The sequence below is a fragment of the Microcaecilia unicolor genome, chromosome 2 (assembly GCF_901765095.1).
Source record: "Microcaecilia unicolor chromosome 2, aMicUni1.1, whole genome shotgun sequence".
In the NCBI taxonomy this organism is placed as follows: domain Eukaryota; kingdom Metazoa; phylum Chordata; class Amphibia; order Gymnophiona; family Siphonopidae; genus Microcaecilia; species Microcaecilia unicolor.
In genome coordinates, this window is record NC_044032.1 from 129,700,178 (window position 1) to 129,719,734 (window position 19,557).

Here is a 19,557-nt window from a genome sequence, read left to right on the forward strand (position 1 = left end):
TTTTTGTTTCAGTGCCTGCCGGTGGCAGTGCCTAAGGGGATGCTGCGGAGGTTACAACGTCAGATTCTCCAATTCGTCTGGGAGGGTAGGCACCCCCGGCTAGCAGGGAAAGTACTATGGGGAGAAGTAGAAAGAGGGGGAAGAGCAGTACCGAAGCTAGAATGGTACTATCAGGCGGCGCAGGTTAAAATGATATTGGAGTGGGAACGGGGTCACTTAAAACCAGCGGCCCAGGTGGAGCAGGAGTACTTTCCAGGGCGGCGGCTAAACTCGTTACTATGGACTACAGAAGGAATGGGGGATAGGCTGACGGGGGTGGATAATCCATTCTTGAAGCATCTACTGCAGGTCTGGGAAGAGTTTAGGCGTCAATGGGGACAAGGAGAGGGGGTATCTACTAGAGCGGGTATTTGCTGGGAGCCGAGATTTGGAGCAGGGAGGGATAATAGAGTCTTTCGGAGGTGGGACCGCTTGGGTCTCTCGAATTTTCGGGACCTGATTCGGGGGAATCAGATAAAAAACTTTGAGGAATTGCAACAACAGTATGATCTCCCGGAGGGAGATTTTTTTTCCTATGCGCAGGTCAAGTTATTTATGGGTGCAATGGGTTGGAGGGGGAGTGGAACACAGGAGAAGGAGAGCTTGGAGAATTTATGGGGAATACTACAGAGGGTGCCCAGATCTATCTCAGTTCTTTATAGATTTATCAGAGGGAGTGATCCAACTCCATTTCGTTTTCAGGGGGCCTGGGAATCAGATTTAAATTGTAAATTCAATGATCAGGAATGGGAAAAGATATGTAGGGAGGTGCAGCAGGCCTCCACATGTGCTTTAGTGCAGGAAAATGCGTATAAGGTACTCTCACGGTGGTATTACACCCCTGAGAGGATTAAGAAAATGTACCCCACTGCTTCTGACCGGTGCTGGAGGTGTGGACAAGATAGGGGTACCTTTATACATATTTGGTGGTCCTGTGCACGACTGCTGCCTTTTTGGGTGGCGGTGATAACAGCGATGGTAAAAATGACCGGGGACTCCATGGTGTGTAGCCCGCAGGTGTGTTTGCTTGGATTGCATAATGACAGAGAATCTTGGGAACGGAGTAAACTAGTACGCTGGGGCCTGGCGGCGGCTAAGTGCTTGGTCGCACGGAAGTGGAGAGACATCAATCCCCCTTCCATGGGCGAGTGGAGGGGGAAACTTGAACAATTCATAATGATGGAGAGACTCACGGCATATCACAGGGATGGTGAGCTGAGGCGCAGGAGGGGATGGGCTCAGCTAAAAATGTGGGTGGAGACAATACAACCATAATAGGAGGTGGGAGGTGGGTAGGGGGGGAAGGGGGAAGGGAAGGGAGGGATGGGGGAAGGGTAGGGAGGGAAGGGAGGAAAGGGAATTTGAGTTTGCTTGTATGGTTAGCTATTGTGATATTGTGGGAGCAATAGTGCGGAACAGATGGGTTGATTTTGTGTTAAATTCTAAACAGCAGTTGATGTTTTATATGCATTTTGGTGTATATGTTTTTTCAAGCTTACTTAATAAAAATGTTTAAAGTGGAAAAAAATAAATAAATAAATAAATAAATAAATAATTTCTTAAACAATGGTTTGTAACCGGGGCTACACCAGCACTCCATACCAACTCCCAGCATGTCAAATCTCTCCAACATCCTCTTCAGTCCCACTTTCCATTACACAGACCGCCTCCTTATCCTGCTGTATACTTACCCGGGCTGATACTAAAACTACTACTACTACTATTTAGCATTTTTATAGCCCTACAAGGCTTACGCAGCGCTGCACAAACATAGAAGACAGTCCCTGCTCAAAGAGCTTACAATCTAATAGACAAAAAATCGCTTTAGCCATCTTCCATCTGGGAATCCCTACCAATTAGTTGAGGAACTCTGTTACTTCTGACGCTTGACCATCCACTGAACTCCTTCATGATGATTCTCTACATTTACTTCCATTAGTGCCTTCCAGACCTCCCACAATTTTTGCTTTCATCATCCCTTTGACTGTAAATGTTAAGTTTGAAAGGAAACACCCATCTATAACAAATTATTTCATTTTCTCAAATATCGAGTGACTTCTCTTAAGTCTCTCTGCTTTGTAAAGTGATTAGGAAAGATCTTAACATCTCTATTCAATAGTCTCTCCATGTAATAATCTCCTCCTTCTTTGCTTTTGTTGCTTCTTCTTTGACAACATATTCATACAGGCAAGCCACTATATCCCTGTACCGGTTTTCTCTTTACAGTCTCAAGCTTCTATGAGCATGATCCACTTTCAGAACCTGCTTGTCCATCTTTCCCTCTTGGCTGTTTTTGAAGATTGTTATGCACAGCTCCTGAACCATTTCCACACAGTCCTTATGGGGTCCAGGTTCAAGATTTCTCCAATCCTCATATTACACCAGCATGACCTCTAACTTTCCTCTCAATTCTAGAGGATCCAACTTGATTTTTTTCCCTTTGTTTTTGCACTTCAACTAACTCTTCACATTGCTCAAGCTTCCCTTCCATCTCCACTTGTTTGTGTCCCAACTCACTTGCCGCCTTCTTCAACTCATCTACCACTTCATTCTTCAACTCATCTATCTTCTCTTTTACACTATGAGGCATATTTTCAAAGCACTTAGCCTTCCAAAGTTCCATAGGTTTCTATGGAACTTTGGAAGGCTAAGTGCTTTGAAAATTTGCCTCTATGTATCACGGAAAGCCTATCACCCATGAGGTTATCCCTGAGGCCACTTGGTCTGCCCTCAGCACTGCTCAGGTCCGCCTGCACCTGGGCATGTGCTCTACACTAGCACCCTCCTCCCACCTGACTAGGTCCCAACCGCCTCTGGGCGAGTCTCCCGCTCTCAAATTATCCCCAGTGATTTCTAGGTTACTGGGGCCACACTCCAAGTGTTCCCATAGTTCCTAGAAAGCACCCACAGACCAACACACAAACCATCAGGATTCTTAGTCAGTTCAGATAAGCAGAGTCAATAAGCTAAATGTTTATTGTCACAGAACTTGAATAGTGAAACGGAAAAAGTGCAATCAGCAAACAATAACAGGTAACTGAATATGGATCAATTATAAAACTATGTAAACATTTGTTCACTACTTGAGTAGTGCCTGGGGAGTTCATGAAAATATAGTTGCTCACAGGTTACAGAATATAACTGCTCATAGGGCCTCAGTGAAGAGATCTCTCTTCTCTCCCTATCTGAGACTGAGAGAAATCCAGTATTTCCAGACTGCATTTGAACTCCAGGGCCAATCAGAGCACAGAACAGCACATTTTTAAAGTATACTGCAGATACTTCCTTTCTGTGCTAAACTGAAGAACAGTCGCTTTCTGACACAGGTTTACGACAAGAAAGCGCCACCTGCTGGCCAATAGGAGAAATACACCAAGACATAATCAATTCAGTTTTCAGGTTTAAAAACCCACTGTTTCGCCTCACTACATATTCTCTCTTTTCAACTCGGCCATCCATTGACACATCTCTCAACCTGAGAAGACATGCTGCTCACAGTCTCTGCTTGCTCCTAACTCCCCCTCTTACTCTGAGCTCACTCCACCATGCAGTTCTTTTCTGCTGCCTCCTTCCTTCACAGCTATAGTGTATTTAAATGCCTCCATTTCTAGTGGCTATCAGGATACAACTGCTTCTGATCACCAGCCAACACCTTTCTCAGGTACGTCAACCAGAGTTTTTCTAACATTTTTCACACCAGCTCCATAGGTGCTCTAAGACTTATGCTGCCATTCCCAGCAATGATGTCACTTCTTCCAGCCTACTTATTAAGTACTTTCTGAAACACATTTTTTTTGTTTGTTTTTGGCCTGGCAGCTTCCTAATACTTCTTTGGGCTTCCAGCTCCAACACAGCCTCTTTAGGACTACAGAACCATCACCATGCATTTAGAACTACAAGGGATAGGTTCCCCAATATATTTTTTTAATCCTCCTCCCAACTCAGTCCAGACATTGCATATACAGTCTTCTGTCAAAGGACTCCGAGTCTGGCCATTAGGAGTCACTGTTCAGCAAGAGAAATGTCTTTCTCCAAGAGCTGTGAACCATCCCTCCACAGAACTTCCAGTCCCAATCAACACAGGGAACAAAATCCTGGCTCACGAAACTTAAAGCTGCCTTCTGCATCTGAATCACTTGTATGCCTTTTCTAAAAGGTAGCTAAGAGATTTCAGTGGGTACAAGTGATGAAAAATGTGATGTAAAAGATAAAAAGGAAGAAAAGAAAGCATTCTATTCCAATAGAGCTGATGAGCAAAGTAAGCTTTACATAATCCTTCCATGCAAGACAATTAAATACTGAAATAAGCTTGTCTCCTATGGGACTCTGTGTCAGATGGTGTGTTAGTGAAAAATGCATTGCCTTGAACAGAGAACCATGGATTCTGCTGCACTGGAAATCATCATGTCACAACAACTTTTTAGCTGTAGCATATCGCTAATATAGTAAGTTTAGAAATTAATTGATATATCCTACCTAGTTGAGTTGTGCTGTTCACTGCCATCCTCAATCTCTTCACTGCCAGGTAAATGATAATGTGATTCTTCAGGGATTAAGAGAGTCACCGGGAGACTTTCCTGTTCCTCAAGGCATTCTGGAACTCCGCAACTGTCTGTGGGGCTGTCACCATCGCCAGTGTCTTCCACAGCTAAGGTTTCTTCTGCTGGCATATTTTTGCACAATTAGAACTAAAGTAACACTAACATATTATTTTATAATGTTCAACTCTATTGGAAAAAGCACAGCTAATCATTAGTAAACCCTTCCAGGCACCCTTAAGCAGTGCCTTTCAAACTTTGTGGCTATGACCCCATTTTAGCCATCACAGATACACATATGACCCAAGCCCTATTTTGCTGCCTGTGGCGCTGCTCCTGTCCCTTCTATAGCATCAGTTTCAGCACTGCTGTACTTCTCTGTGTTCAGCGGACCCACACAGGCCTAGTAATAGCATGGATTTGATGGGAGGTATAGGCCAATGACTTTCTCCCCACCTTGCCTGATTACAACCTAAGATGCATATTTTGAGACCCCACCTGGAGTTGAGGTTGGGAAGCACTGCCTCAAATCATCCAAAATTCCACTGAAAGTTATGTTACAGTTGTGGTCAGATCACAAAAACATACAAGTCTCAAGAAGCACTTGTTTCAGTTTCTTTGTAAAACCTTAATGTTCAAATAGTATTTTGCAATTTAACAATATAAACCTGTAGTGTAAGCAACACACACACAAAGATTCTAACAAGTAACCTCTGTGACTCTCAAGCCCTGAACTAAATATCATTACTGGGAACTTCTTCTGTCTTCAACTTCTCTCTATATAAAAGGCAACACCAACGTTCTATGAAGCCTCCAGCCGGAAGTGTGAAGGGGGCGAGATATCCGGTTTCCCTATGAGTGTCTGCCCCGCCCTCTCTGTAACACAGTCAGTGAAGGAAAACAGCAGAGCACGAAATCAAATCACTGGCTCTGTAACAGTGAAGGACTCAGAGGGGGGAGGGGAGAGAGGCCAGAGGGCAGGGACACACACACTCCCACATGCACACAGAAGAAAACATTGCTAGCCCCCGTTTCATTTGCATCAGAAACGGGGCTTTTTAGAGCACGAAATCAAATCGCTGGCTCTGTAACAGTGAAGGAGTCAGAGGGGGGAGGGGAGAGAGGCCAGAAGGCAGGGACACACACACTCCCACAAGCACACAGAAGAAAACATTGCCAGCCCCCGTTTCATTTACATCAGAAACGGGGCTTTTTTTACTAGTATTTAATAAAACATTTTTTCTGAATATACACATTCAAGAACATTCTAACCTAACACAGGGTCAGGAGGAAGAGGCTGCATCTTCAGCATCTGAGAGAAGGAACAGCAGTTTCTGCCCTGATTTTTTTTTTTGGGGGGGGGGGGGGGGGGGGGAGGAGGGGTAGAGAAACAAAAGCAACCAGAGCTGCAGTGAAATTCCCATTCACAAGGGATTACCAAAAAAAAAAAAAATCCTCATCTATAGTAGTTATAATCCTGATTAAAATAATAGAACAGTAATAAAATAAGAAAAAAAATATAAATATATATACACATATGCACACATATATACATACACTACAAACATGGCCACAACGAAGACCACTACAGACCCACTGATCAGCTCATAAATCCACACACAAGCAAAACCTATAAACTGTAACTTTCTGGGCACCTTATTTAAAAAAACAAACAAAAAATTAATGGTAACTCCATGGAGCCCCTAAAAATATAGCATCCAAACCCGGTCGGTTGACATGAATTCAGTGCAACAGCCGCACACTAACGAATGGAAGAAATTACGTGAGAGGGACAATGGAGAGTAAGAGGAAAAGTTTCAATCTCAATGAAGGGTACCAACTTTCCTTTAATGACCTGATGCTTCTAAACCATTAACAATACTGATAATTCCAAGGCTTAGAATTTTCAAGTTACCTCCAGACTTATCTTCCCCTAAAGCTAATTACTCAAGGTCTCTCCAAAGACAATTACCCCCAACCAGGTGGGCAATAAGTAAAACACTCTTAGTCTTACTTTTGTTTCTGGCTCGCTCTGTGCCAGTTAATTTTGCAGATACTTCATTTCCTTCTGAAGGCTGTTCAGCCACTGATAAGCTGGGGTCTTCATTCTTTTTCTTTTTCCTCCTTTTCTTCTTGGCTCGGCCAGGCTCTGCTGCAGCCTGTCCTTCATGAACACTCAGAGATTCCTCATTCTCTTTTTCTGCAGAGCCTGCATCCACCTCCACAGCTTCGGTGTCAGATGTTCCACGATCATTGCTTGAAAAACCAACTTCATCAAGACTGGTTTTTGCTGCCAAAGAGAAGGATGTTCAGTATTTATCTTACACTTGGTGACTACCTGTGTATATGGTAAAGAACATTAAATCCTTTCATGCCTGTGTTTCAATGCTCACTGAAGGAACAGTCTGAGAAATACATAGGAAAATGTTAAGTGATAGATCCACAAATAACAAAGTGAAAACAGCTCAAGAGACATTTAAAAGCAAGCATGTGAAAGATAACTAGACTGGAATAGTATGGGGACATGCACTGCATTGCATATCAAAAGAAAAATATAACAAACTGGTTATTACTATCTGCAAATATGTGATTTGCTATAAGTGCATACACCAAGAGCACTTACATATACATGCCAAGAAAAATTTTGACGTTACCTGCTAATTTTCTTTCCCCGAGTTCTACCAGACCAGTCCAAAATTGATAGGTTATGCCCCTCCTACCAGCAGATGGGGACAGAGAGCAAGCACTTATGATCGACACTGTGCAGCCACCTATTCAGTATTTTCTGTAACAAAGTATGTGTAACAGAAGAAGCAAATCTCTGCAAGGATATGTGATTTTTTTTTTGATACATTTGTACCCCGCGCTTTCCCACTCATGGCAGGCTCAATGCGGCTTATATGGGGCAATGGAGGGTTAAGTGACTTGCCCAGAGTCACAAGGAGCTGCCTGTGCCTGAAGTGGGAACCGAACTCAGTTCCTCAGGACCAAAGTCCACCACCCCAAGACAGCGAAGATAACTCAAAAAGTAAACGATGTTCCAGATGAAAGTAACTATTTATTGAATGATGAACAAGACTCTACACAGCTGTGTTTCGGCCTATAAGACCTGCATAAGGAGTCTTTTGTGTTCTAGAATTGCATCCACTTATTGTGTCTAACGTAGTCAGTGTCTCAAACAAAAGCTTGCTGCGATGTATGCACTGGAACGAAACAAGGCTATAATCTCCTCAAACTACGAGGTTGGGCTCATAGTCTATAATCTCCTCAAAACTGCAAGACTATCTTTAAACACCCCACTCAGGTGAAGCACCAGCAGCTCTCAATTGTGCCTCAGCTTCTCTCTCATCCATGTTTGATTGGGATTTTTTTTTTTTTTTTGTTACATTTGTACCCCGCGCTTTCCCACTCATGGCAGGCTCAATGCGGCAGGCAATGGAGGGTTAAGTGACTTGCCCAGAGTCACAAGGAGCTGCCTGTGCCGGGAATCGAACTCAGTTCCTCAGTTTCCCAGGACCAAAGTCCACCACCCTAACCACTAGGCCACTCCTCCTCAACACAGCAGCCCGGCAGTCAGTAAGGCTCGACCTACTGCAGCAGGAGCCATACCCACTGTGAGTTTCTGCAACAGAACAGCACTTGGTGCATTCAGTTAATGCCTCCATTTATGTCCTGCATTTGGCCACTTCAACTGACCTCAGCCACACTACTTCCAATGCTTACAATTGGTTACCGTTAAGGATGGTACAGGCAAGAGCTCCCTCCTCTGCACACACAAAACGTTGTGCCACTTCAGCACACAATAGTTTCTCTCTTTCACCCCTGGTAGGACCGAATAGCACAGGAACTCCTTACTGGCCTCAAAAACTGTGCCAGTGCTGACACTGGGTTCCCCCCCCCCACCACAACAATCCCGCTCTCCAATAAAGAACCATTACCTTAGCTGTCTTTCTCACTTGAATGAGGAGAAATTAAGTCTCACCTGCTAATTTAATTCCTTTAATCCCTCAAGACAAGCACAAATCGGTTATGCACTCCTAGCAGCAGATGGAGACTGAGAGTACACTGAACTTCAAGACACTGTATATGTGGGCTGTGCAGTCCCTTGGAATTCAGTCTACAAATAGCAAAACAGGAAGCAGAAAACAGCCAACGAACAAGACCAAGCTGCAAGAGGAGACCACCCTCAATGAACTCCCATGTTCCTGCTGTGCTTCTGCCAAGGCAGAAGAACACCAGTGCAGCTGAAGGACAGCCTGAAAACAAGGACCAAAGCCCTAATTGGGCTGCTTTCACCAGGCGGAACCATGAAGCAAAGCCATGGCCATCCTGAGAAAATGAAGTGGCACCCAAACAGAGCCATAAGTAATAAGTATTGCCATACTGGGAAAGACCAAAGGTCCATCAAGCCCAGCATCCTGTTTCCAACAGTGGCCAATCCAGGTCACAAATGCCTGGCAAGATCCCAAAAAAGTACAAAACATTTTATACTGCTTATCCCAGAAATAGTGGATTTTCCCCAAGTCCATTTAATAATGGTTTATGGACTTTTCCTTTAGGAAGCCGTCCACTCCGCTAAGCTAACCGCCTTTACCACATTCTCTGGCAACGAATTCCAGAGTTTAATTACACGTTGAGTGAAGAAACATTTTCTCCGATTCGTTTTAAATTTACTACATTGTAGCTTCATCGAATGCCCCCTAGTCCTAGCATTTTTGGAAAGCGTGAACAGACGCTGTACATCTACCCGTTCAAAGCGAATGCTACATACCTGTAGAAGGTATTCTCCGAGGACAGCAGGCTGATTGTTCTCACTGATGGGTGACGTCCATGGCAGCACCCTCCAACCGGAATCTTCACTAGCAAAGGCCTTTGCTAGCTCTCGCGCGCCCATGCGCACCGCACATGCACGGCCGTCTTCCCGCCCGAACCGGCTCGTGTTCGTCAGTACCGTATGTAGCAAGACAAAGACAAGGGAAGACACAACTCCAAAGGGGAGGCGGGCGGGTTTGTGAGAACAATCAGCCTGCTGTCCTCGGAGAATTCCTTCTACAGGTATGTAGCATTCGCTTTCTCAGAGGACAAGCAGGCTGCTTGTTCTCACTGATGGGGTATCCCTAGCCCCCAGGCTCACTCAAAACAACAAACATGGTCAATTGGGCCTCGCAACGGCGAGGACATAACTGAGATTGACCTAACAACTTATCCAACTAACTGAGAGTGTAGCCTGGAACAGAATAAACATGGGCCTAGGGGGGTGGAGTTGGATTCTAAACCCCGAACAGATTCTGAAGCACTGACTGCCCGAACCGACTGTCGCGTCGGATATCCTGCTGCAGGCAGTAATGAGATATGAATGTGTGGACAGATGACCACGTCGCAGCTTTGCAGATCTCTTCAATAGTGGCTGACTTCAAGTGGGCCACTGACACTGCCATGGCTCTAACATTGTGAGCCATGACATGACCCTTAAGAGCCAGCCCAGCCTGGGCGTAAGTGAAGGAAATGCAATCTGTTAGCCAACTGGATATGGTGCGTTTCCCCACATCCACTCCCCTCCTGTTGGGATCAAAAGAAACAAACATTTGGGCGGACTGTCTGTTGGGCTGTGTCCGCTCCAGATAGAAGGTCAATGCTCTTTTGCAGTCCAATGTGTGCAGCTGACGTTCAGCAGGACAGGAATGAGGACGGGGAAAGAATGTTGGCAAGACAATTGACTGGTTCAGATGGAACTCCGACACTACCTTTGGCAAGAACTTAGGGTGAGTGTGGAGGACTACTCTGTTATGATGAAATTTGGTATAAGGAGCATGAGCTACCAGGGCCTGAAGCTCACTGACTCTACGAGCTGAAGTAACTGCCACCAAGAAAATGACCTTCCAGGTCAAGTACTTCAGATGGCAGGAGTTCAGTGGCTCAAAAGGAGGTTTCATCAGCTGGGTGAGAACGACATTGAGATCCCATGACACTGTAGGAGGTTTGACGGGGGGCTTTGACAAAAGCAAACCTCTCATGAAGCGAACAACTAAAGGCTGTCCTGAGATCGGCTTACCTTCCACACGGTAATGGTATGCACTGATTGCGCTAAGGTGAACCCTTACAGAGTTGGTCTTGAGACCAGACTCAGACAGGTGCAGAAGGTATTCAAGCAGGGTCTGTGTAGGACAGGAACGAGGATCTGAGGCCTTGCTGTCACACCAGACGGCAAACCTCCTCCATAAAAAGAAGTAACTCCTCTTAGTGGAATCTTTTCTGGAAGCAAGCAAGACACGGGAGACACCCTCCGACAGACCCAAAGAGGCAAAGTCTACGCTCTCAACATCCAGGCCGTGAAAGCCAGAGACTGGAGGTTGGGATGCAGAAGCGCCCCTTCGTCCTGTGTGATGAGGGTCGGAAAACACTCCAATCTCCATTCTTCGGAGGACAACTCCAGAAGAAGAGGGAACCAGATCTGACGCGGCCAAAAGGGAGCAATCAGAATCATGGTGCCTCGGTCTTGCTTGAGTTTCAACAAAGTCTTCCCCACCACAGATATGGGAGGATAAGCATACAGCAGGCCTTCCCCCCAATCCAGGAGGAAGGCATCCGATGCCAGTCGGCCGTGGGCCTGAAGTCTGGAACAGAACTGAGGGACCTTGTGGTTGGCTCAAGATGCAAAGAGATCTACCAAGGGGGTGCCCCACGCTTGGAAGATCCGGCGCACTACTCTGGAGTTGAGCGACCACTCGTGAGGTTGCATAATCCTGCTCAACCTGTCGGCCAGACTGTTGTTTACGCCTGCCAGATATGTGGCTTGGAGCAACATGCCGTAACGGCGAGCCCACAGCCACATGCTGACGGCTTCCTGACACAGGGGGCGAGATCCGGTGCCCCCCTGCTTGTTGATGTAATACATGGCAACCTGGTTGTCTGTCTGAATTTGGATAATTTGGTGGGACAGCCTATCTCTGAAAGCCTTCAGAGCGTTCCAGACCGCTCATAACTCCAGGAGATTGATCTGCAGATCGCGTTCCTGGGGGGACCAACTTCCCTGGGTATGAAGCCCATCGACATGAGCTCCCCACCCCAGGAGAGACGCATCCGTGGTCAGCACCTTTTGTGGCTGAGGAATTTGGAAAGGGCGTCCCAGAGTCAAATTGGACCAAATCGTCCACCAGTACAGGGATTTGAGAAAACTCGTGGACAGGTGGATCACATCCTCTAGATCCCCAGCAGCCTGAAACCACTGGGAAGCTAGGGTCCATTGAGCAGATCGCATGTGAAGACGAGCCATGGGAGTCACATGAACTGTGGAGGCCATGTGGCCAAGCAATCTCAACATCTGCCGAGCTGTGATCTGCTGGGACGCTCGTACCCGGGAGACGAGGGACAGCAGATTGTTGGCCCTTGTCTCCGGGAGATAGGCACGAGCCGTCCGAGAATCCAGCAGAGCTCCTATGAATTCGAGTCTCTGTACTGGGAGAAGATGGGACTTTGGATAATTTATCACAAACCCCAGTAGCTCCAGGAGGCGAATAGTCATCTGCATGGACTGTAGAGCTCCTGCCTCAGAAGTGTTCTTCACCAGCCAATCGTCGAAATAAGGGAACACGTGCACCCCCAGCCTGCGAAGCGCTGCTGCTACTACAGCCAGGCATTTCGTGAACACTCTGGGCGCAGAGGCGAGCCCAAAGGGTAGCACACAGTATTGGAAGTGACGCGTTCCCAGACGAAATCGAAGATACTGTCTGTGAGCTGGCAGTATCGGGATGTGTGTATAAGCATCCTTTAAGTCCAGAGAGCATAGCCAATCGTTTTCCTGAATCATGGGAAGAAGGGTGCCCAGGGAAAGCATCCTGAACTTTTCCTTGATCAGATATTTGTTCAGGGCCCTTAGGTCTAGGATGGGACGCATCCCCCCTGTTTTCTTTTCCACAAGGAAGTACCTGGAATAGAATCCCAGCCCTTCTTGCCCGGATGGCACGGGCTCGACCGCATTGGCGCTGAGAAGGGCGGAGAGTTCCTCTGCAAGTACCTGCTTGTGCTGGAAGCTGAAGGACTGAGCTCCCGGTGGGCAATTTGGAGGCATGGCGGCCAGATTGAGGGCGTATCCTTGCCGGACTATTTGGAGAACCCACTGGTCGGAGGTTATGAGAGGCCACCTTTGGTGAAAAACTTTCAACTTCCCCTGACCGGCAGATCGTCCGGCACGGACACTTTGACAGCGGCTATGCTCTGCTGGAGCCAGTCAAAAGCTCGCCCCCTGCTTCTGCTGGGGAGTTGTGGGGCCTTGCTGAGGCGCACGCTGCTGACGAGAGCGCTGGGGCTTAGCCTGGGCCGCAGGCTGTCGAGAAGGAGGATTGTACCTACGCTTACCAGAAGAGTAGGGAACAGCCCTCCTTCCCCCATAAAAAACGTCTACCTGAAGAGGTAGATGCTGAAGGCTGCCGGCGGGAGAATTTGTTGAAAGCGTTATCACGCTGGTGGAGCTGTTTTACACCTGTTCGACCTTTTCTCCAAAAATGTTGAGCAGCGGCCCTGGATGCAACGTCAAAGGTATCATATACCCCTCTGGCCAGGAATTTTCTGCACGCCTTCAGCTGCCTGACCACCTCCTGAAACGCTTGGCTTGCTCAGAAGGGAGCTTATCCACCAAGCCCGCCAACTGTCGCACATTGTTCTGCATGTGGATGCTCGTGTAGAGCTGGTAGGACTGAATCTTGGCCACGAGCATGGAAGAATGGTAGGCCTTCCTCCCAAAGGACTCTAAGGTTCTAGAGTCTTTGCCCGGGGGCGCCGAAGCATGCTCCCTAGAACTCTTAGCCTTCTTTAGGGCCAGATCCACCACACCAGAGTCGTGAGGCAACTGCGTGCGCATCAGCTCTGGGTCCCCATGGATCCGATACTGGGACTCGATCTTCTTGGGAATGTGGGGATTAGTTAATGGCTTGGTCCAGTTCGCCAGCAATGTCTTCTTAAGGACATGATGCATGGGTACTGTGGACGCTTCCTTAGGTGGAGAAGGATAGTCCAAGAGCTCAAACATTTCAGCCCTGGGCTCATCCTCCACGACCACCTGGAAGGGGATGGCCGTAGACATCTCCCGGACAAAGGCCGCGAAAGACAGACTCTCAGGAGGAGAAAGCTGCCTTTCAGGGGAGGGAGTGGGATCAGGAGGAAGGCCATCAGGTATTAATCCGCAAACCAATCTTTTCCAGAGATGGGAAGGCGATAGAACGAGAGGACATGAAATGAGATTGAAGGGGGGCAGACTCAGGAAAGATGTCAGGAAGTATTTTTTCACGGAGAGGGTGGTAGACGCTTGGAATGCCCTCCCGCGGGAGGTGGTGGAGATGAAAACGGTAACGGAGTTCAAACATGCGTGGGATATGCATAGAGGAATCCTGTGCAGAAGGAATGGATCCTCAGAAGCTTAGCTGAAATTGGGTGGCGGAGCAGGTGGGGGGAAGAGGGGGTGGTGGTTGGGAGGCGAGGATAGGGGAGGGCAGACTTATACGGTCTGTACAAGAGCCGGTGATGGGAGGCGGGACTGGTGGTTGGGAGGCGGGAAATACTGCTGGGCAGACTTATATGGTCTGTGCCCTGAAAAGGACAGGTACAAATTCAAGGTAAGGTATACACATATGAGTTTGTCTTGGGCAGACTGGATGGACCATGCAGGTCTTTTTCTGCTGTCATCTACTATGTTACTATGTTACTATCATCAACGAACATGCTAAGATCCCTTTCTTGGTCCGTGACTCCTAATGTGGAACCTTGCATGATGCAGCTATAATTCGGGTTCCTTTTTCCCACATGAATCACTTTGCACTTGCTCACATTAAACGTCATCTGCCATTTAGACGCCCAGTCTCCCAGTCTCGTAAGGTCCTCTTGTAATTTTTCACAATCCTTCCGCGATTTAACGACTTTGAATAACTTTGTGTCATCAGCAAATTTAATTACCTCACTAGTTACTCCCATCTCTAGGTCATTTATAAATATGTTAAAAAGCAGCGGTCCCAGCACAGACCCCTGGGGAACCCCACTAACTACCCTTCTCCATTGAGAATACTGACCATTTAACCCTACTCTCTGTTTTCTATCTTTTAACCAGTTTTTAATCCACAATAGAACACTACCTCCGATCCCATGACTCTCCAATTTCCTCTGGAGTCTTTCATGAGGTACTTTGTCACACGCCTTCTGAAAATCCAGATACACAAGCCGCCTCTGTGCGATGAATTAGGTTTGTTTTTTGTTCTGTTTGATTTTTTACTGGTTGTGTTTAAAGTAAATTCTTCCTTCCATTCTGCTATTCCCTCTCACAAACGACCAGACCAATCCAAGACAGAATCCGGAAACAACCTGGGCGGGCTGTGTGCCAGTCCAGAGAGACTAAGGAAAAGTAAATTAGCAGGTAAGGCCATGGACTTAACCGAGGATCAGAGCAGGCCATAAGGAGAATCAGACAAAAAAAAAAAAAAAAAGAGGACCTCATCTCAATCTTAAAGACCTCCTGATCCACTAAAGCCCAGTCATCAGTGACCCTGTCCAGCACATGCTCAGCCCAGGAAAGCAAGCGTGAGCTACCAATCCGCCACAAATGGTCACCTGCATTGCTAAAGCTGTCACATCATTGCTTGATTAAAGCCTGAGGATCCTTCAAAGCTGTGCCATCGTCCACAGAAACTGTATTCTTCTTAGTCACCGAGACGACCACATCCATGATCGGAGGCCTCAAGGACTCCAGGTAAACTTCTGGAAAAAAACAAAGCTGCAACATGGATCAGGCATGATGGAAGGGAGCGTCGGAACCTTCTACTGAGTCTGAATAACATCTCTAATGTCCTGGTGAATGGAAAAAGACTTTGAAGACTTACGGACACTTCCAGCAGAGGGTCCACTGTTTAAGGCCTTCTTTAGGGGCATCTTCAAACCTTAACACCACAGAGATAAGCAATGAGTTCCAAAAACCCATCTCACTGAAAATGCGTACCACAGATGCATCATTCCCAGGAAGCACATCCTCCAACCAAGGATCCTCCTCACTCCTCATCCCCAGACTAATCCAGGAGCAAACTGCCCTCTTCATCAGAATGGAAAGTGCCAGCATCCTCCATGCCCAATCCACACAACGCTGCTTAGCAGCAGATTCTGAAATGGGAGGGAGGGCTGCTTTGGCTTGTTTCTACAGCAGGTTTCGTAGTAAGTCCTTGTCTTCTTTCATGGATGTGATGCATTTTCTCTGTGGAATGAAGCTTCTGCTTCATTTTTGTTGTCCTTTGGTGCCACTGTGGGGATTTAAATATTTTTGGAGGCATTGGTGTTTTCTTCGTTTGAGCCCTTGTCAACCACCACTCTGAAAGATTTGATTGAAGATGGTTTCCTTGATTACTGTACATAGCCAGCACACAGTCTGGAGGAAAATCAACTCCTGAGGACTCAAGTCGCACTGAGGCTAAAATCGCAGTCTCTCCAGACACCACCCATTATTATAATGTTGAACAATCTGCCAGCTTTCCTAATTTCTGTAAACATTTTTTTATCTATTAGTTCTGTCCTGGTGGATGGTACTACAGCCCTACCAGTATATTCCTTCCCTTCACATATGGAATTTCTATCCACAAGGATTCCACACTGCTATCTGTTTCATGTAGAATGTTTATTTTATTTGACACAACTCCCTCTTTAACATATTTATTTATATTTGATACTTGTATCCCACATTATCCGAATACAATTATTCAGCTCTATGTGGCTTACATAAGTAATAAACAGTACAAGTTAATGCATGTTATGAAAACTGTAAGCGTTAAAGGAACATTCTTGAAAAAGTAGCAGCGAGGAGAAAGATCTTGGCTATAACCGATTTCAACATCTAGTGAAGGAATTTATTGAAAAGAAAAGCCTTCAAAAATTTGCAAAAGATCAGACAGCTATTGAGTTGTTTTATTTCCCTTGGGATAGAATTCCACCATTTAGTGCCTAAATGAGAGAAATCTCGAGTTAGAGTGGATTTGCATTTGATATTTTTGTAATTAGGGAAGTGTAGAATGAGATAATCCCTTGCAGTTAAAGTTGAGTTTCAAATTGGGAGATCTATCATGTCACACATATAGTCTGGAGCCATCCCGTAAACAGTGCAACCCCCCTTCAATTTGATCCACTCTATCATTGCGATATTATTTGTACCCTGTGTCCCATTGATTGTCCTCCTTCCACCAGGTCTCTGAGATTCCTATTATAACTACCTCATCATTTAGAGCTATATACTTCAACTCTCCCATCTTATTTTTTAGGCTTCTAGCATTTGTATACAGACACTTCAAATTGTGGTTTTTTTTTTCTTACAAGATGCTTTGAAGTTGATGGGAATAATTTACATCCTTTAATGTTCTCCTATTAAGCACTCTTGGCCTTCTTTCACCATTATTGAAACCACTGTATCAGGATTCCCTAAAGATCCTGTTTCAATAGTATCCTTCAAGGAAACTCCACACTGAGCCATGAACTCCTGGGTGACTGTTGGCTCCCCCCCCCCCCCCCCCCCCCCCATTTTAGTTTAAAAGCCGCTCTATCTCCTTTTTAAATGTTAGTGCCAGCAGCCTGGTTCCATCCAGGTTAAGGTGTAGTCCACCCTTTTGGAATAGGCTCCCCCTTTCCCAGAATGTTGCCTAGTTCCTAACAAATCTAAATCACTCATCCCTGCACCGTTGTCTCAACCACGCATTGAGATTTTAGAGCTCTGCTTGCCTCTTGGGTCCTGCGAATGGAATGGAGATTTCAGCTTTAGACCTAAGAGGCTAAATTTGGCTTCCAGAACTTCCCTCCCACATTTTTCTAGGTCATTGGTACCCCCCATGTACCAAGACAGTTGGCTCCTCCCCAGCACTATCTAAAATCCTATCTAGGTGATGCACAAGGTCCACCACCTTTGCACCAGGCAGACAAGTGACCAATCACCCAGCTATATACATGGCTAATGATTGGATCACCAACTACAACAGCTGCCCTAACCCTTCCTTCCTGGGCAGAAGCTCCTGGAGACACATCCCTAGTACGAGAGAATGCTGCAACCCCTGGTGTGCAGGTCCTTGCTACAGGATTACTTCCTAATTCACCAGGATGCTCGCCTTCCTCCAAGGCAGCACAGGGGCTGCCAGACAGGAGGTGAGACTTCTCTACAACATCCCTGTCTCCCTTAGCTCTTCCAAGTCTGCTACACTAGCCTCAAGAGAATGGACTTGTTCTCTGAGTGCTAGGAGCTCTTTGCATTGAGCACCTATATATAAAACCTCTCGCACAACTGTGGGGTCTTCCCTTGGGAGGGGATTGTAGATATGGGACATGCTGGACATGAACCAAACAACAGGACTGCTATGGTAGCCTGACAGTTATGAGTAAAGCTAGGCCTCACAGTACAGGTCAAGAGGGTAAGTCACTGAGAAGCTAGTTAACAAGGGTTAACACAGAATCTCATGTCTTTTTCTGCTTCCCTCTCTTTGACCCCATTGTGCCTGAAACAAACGGACCTTATACGACCACAATATCACCTTGTATTTGTTTCTCTACCGGTCTTGGCAAACGCCTTACGGTACTATGTAAGCCACATTGAGCCTACAAATAGGTGGGAAAATGTGGGATACAAATGTAACAAATAAAAATGAGCCGACATGGGGAAATAATAGAAATATGCTTTGCAGGAGAATATGGTTTATAACTTTGCTAATCTAAGGGGAATTTTCTGTTAACCACGGAAACAGGTGGTGGAGAAACAGAAGTATGATTGCAGGGAAGATGATTTTGCAAATCAGGATGACTTTGCTGATGTTAAGTAAAAATGCTATAACATGATGAATCTGCAACCCCAATGAAAGATGCTATGACATGATAATTTTGCATTTCCAGTGATAAGTATATGGGACATTAAGTTATAAAAGTTAGAAGCATGGACCAAAGTAGCCAGACAACTAATGTCAGTGGTCACGTTTGTGTCCCGGTTAGTCTCATATGAAAATTGATTGTATTACTCAGCCTATCTGATTATATTCTGTATTCTTGCTTGGTAAGTGGAAAAAATAATTATTCTCATATATCCGTAGCCTTCTGAACCTTTTTGTCTCCTCACTTAGTGGGTGATAAGTACATTATTGCCTGGAGTGGTGGACACTCTAGGCAATGGGTAATTAGTAGTTTATTACTTGGGGAAGGCAAAAAGATATTACAGGATCCCCCCCTTCTGGCAAAGGGTCCTCCTCGGGGTCCAAGAAGTCCTCCCCATATACAGCTCCTCATTCAAATCCAAAACGTCCTCCACCCAGTTCATCCTAGCTAATTCGGCAGGGGCAGACCCCTTTCCCTGAGCTGCCCCCCCACCCAAGGCTCCCCCGGACTGCCAGGTCCTATAAAATGTCCAGACAAATTCTGGAAGAAAACCAACCCCCTCCAGAACTGCCTTACCACCGGCATCCACAGGACCCAGGAGGGAGCCCTCAGGAGACAAATGGGATGAAACATTGGCATTGGCATGGTGGGCTAAAATGGAATCTGTTCCCGCTGCCACCACTGGGCCTGCTGCTGAACAGCTTGCCAAAACCTCCTTGCACACATGCATGTGCCTGATTCTCCATCAGGAGTACTGCCGAATCATGCCCGACGATAATCTTGGCTCCCCAAGCAGCCTACAAGATGCGCCAGCAATATCAATACCCTTTTTCCTGCATGTGCGGCAATGGCATGGCTTGTCCTCGCTCACACTGACAGAGTCGTGGGGACCAAGGCTAAAATACACAGCACCCACACGTAGTTCCACTCAGGCACCAAGTCCAGTTCTTTCAGCCTGCCATCAGCACCAAAGAAAAGCTCAGAAACCACTACTCTTTCACACCAGCTAAGTACTGTGTCTTTCTCTTTTAATTTTTTTTTTTAATTCAGCAGCTGCACTGGGAACTGGGCACTCAAGTTTGGGGTACCTTCAGGGCGGCTTACAATCCATGAA

At 46.3% G+C, this 19,557-nt stretch overlaps 1 protein-coding gene across 5 annotated transcripts in view; it reads right to left on the reverse strand.

Moving 5' to 3' along the window:
• The window catches only part of BDP1 (B double prime 1, subunit of RNA polymerase III transcription initiation factor IIIB), a 330,901-nt gene that overhangs the window by 242,856 nt on the left and 68,488 nt on the right, over positions 1-19,557 (reverse strand). For 4 of the 5 annotated variants that reach the window (XM_030193305.1, XM_030193308.1, XM_030193310.1 and 1 more), the window contains 2 exons: positions 6,592-6,867; positions 4,516-4,702 (listed from right to left, as the gene is read on the reverse strand). In XM_030193305.1, coding sequence (XP_030049165.1) covers positions 4,516-4,702; positions 6,592-6,867 — 463 coding nt within the window. The remainder of the gene's footprint in view (positions 1-4,515; positions 4,703-6,591; positions 6,868-19,557) is intronic. The other variant, XM_030193306.1, reaches the window with a different exon arrangement.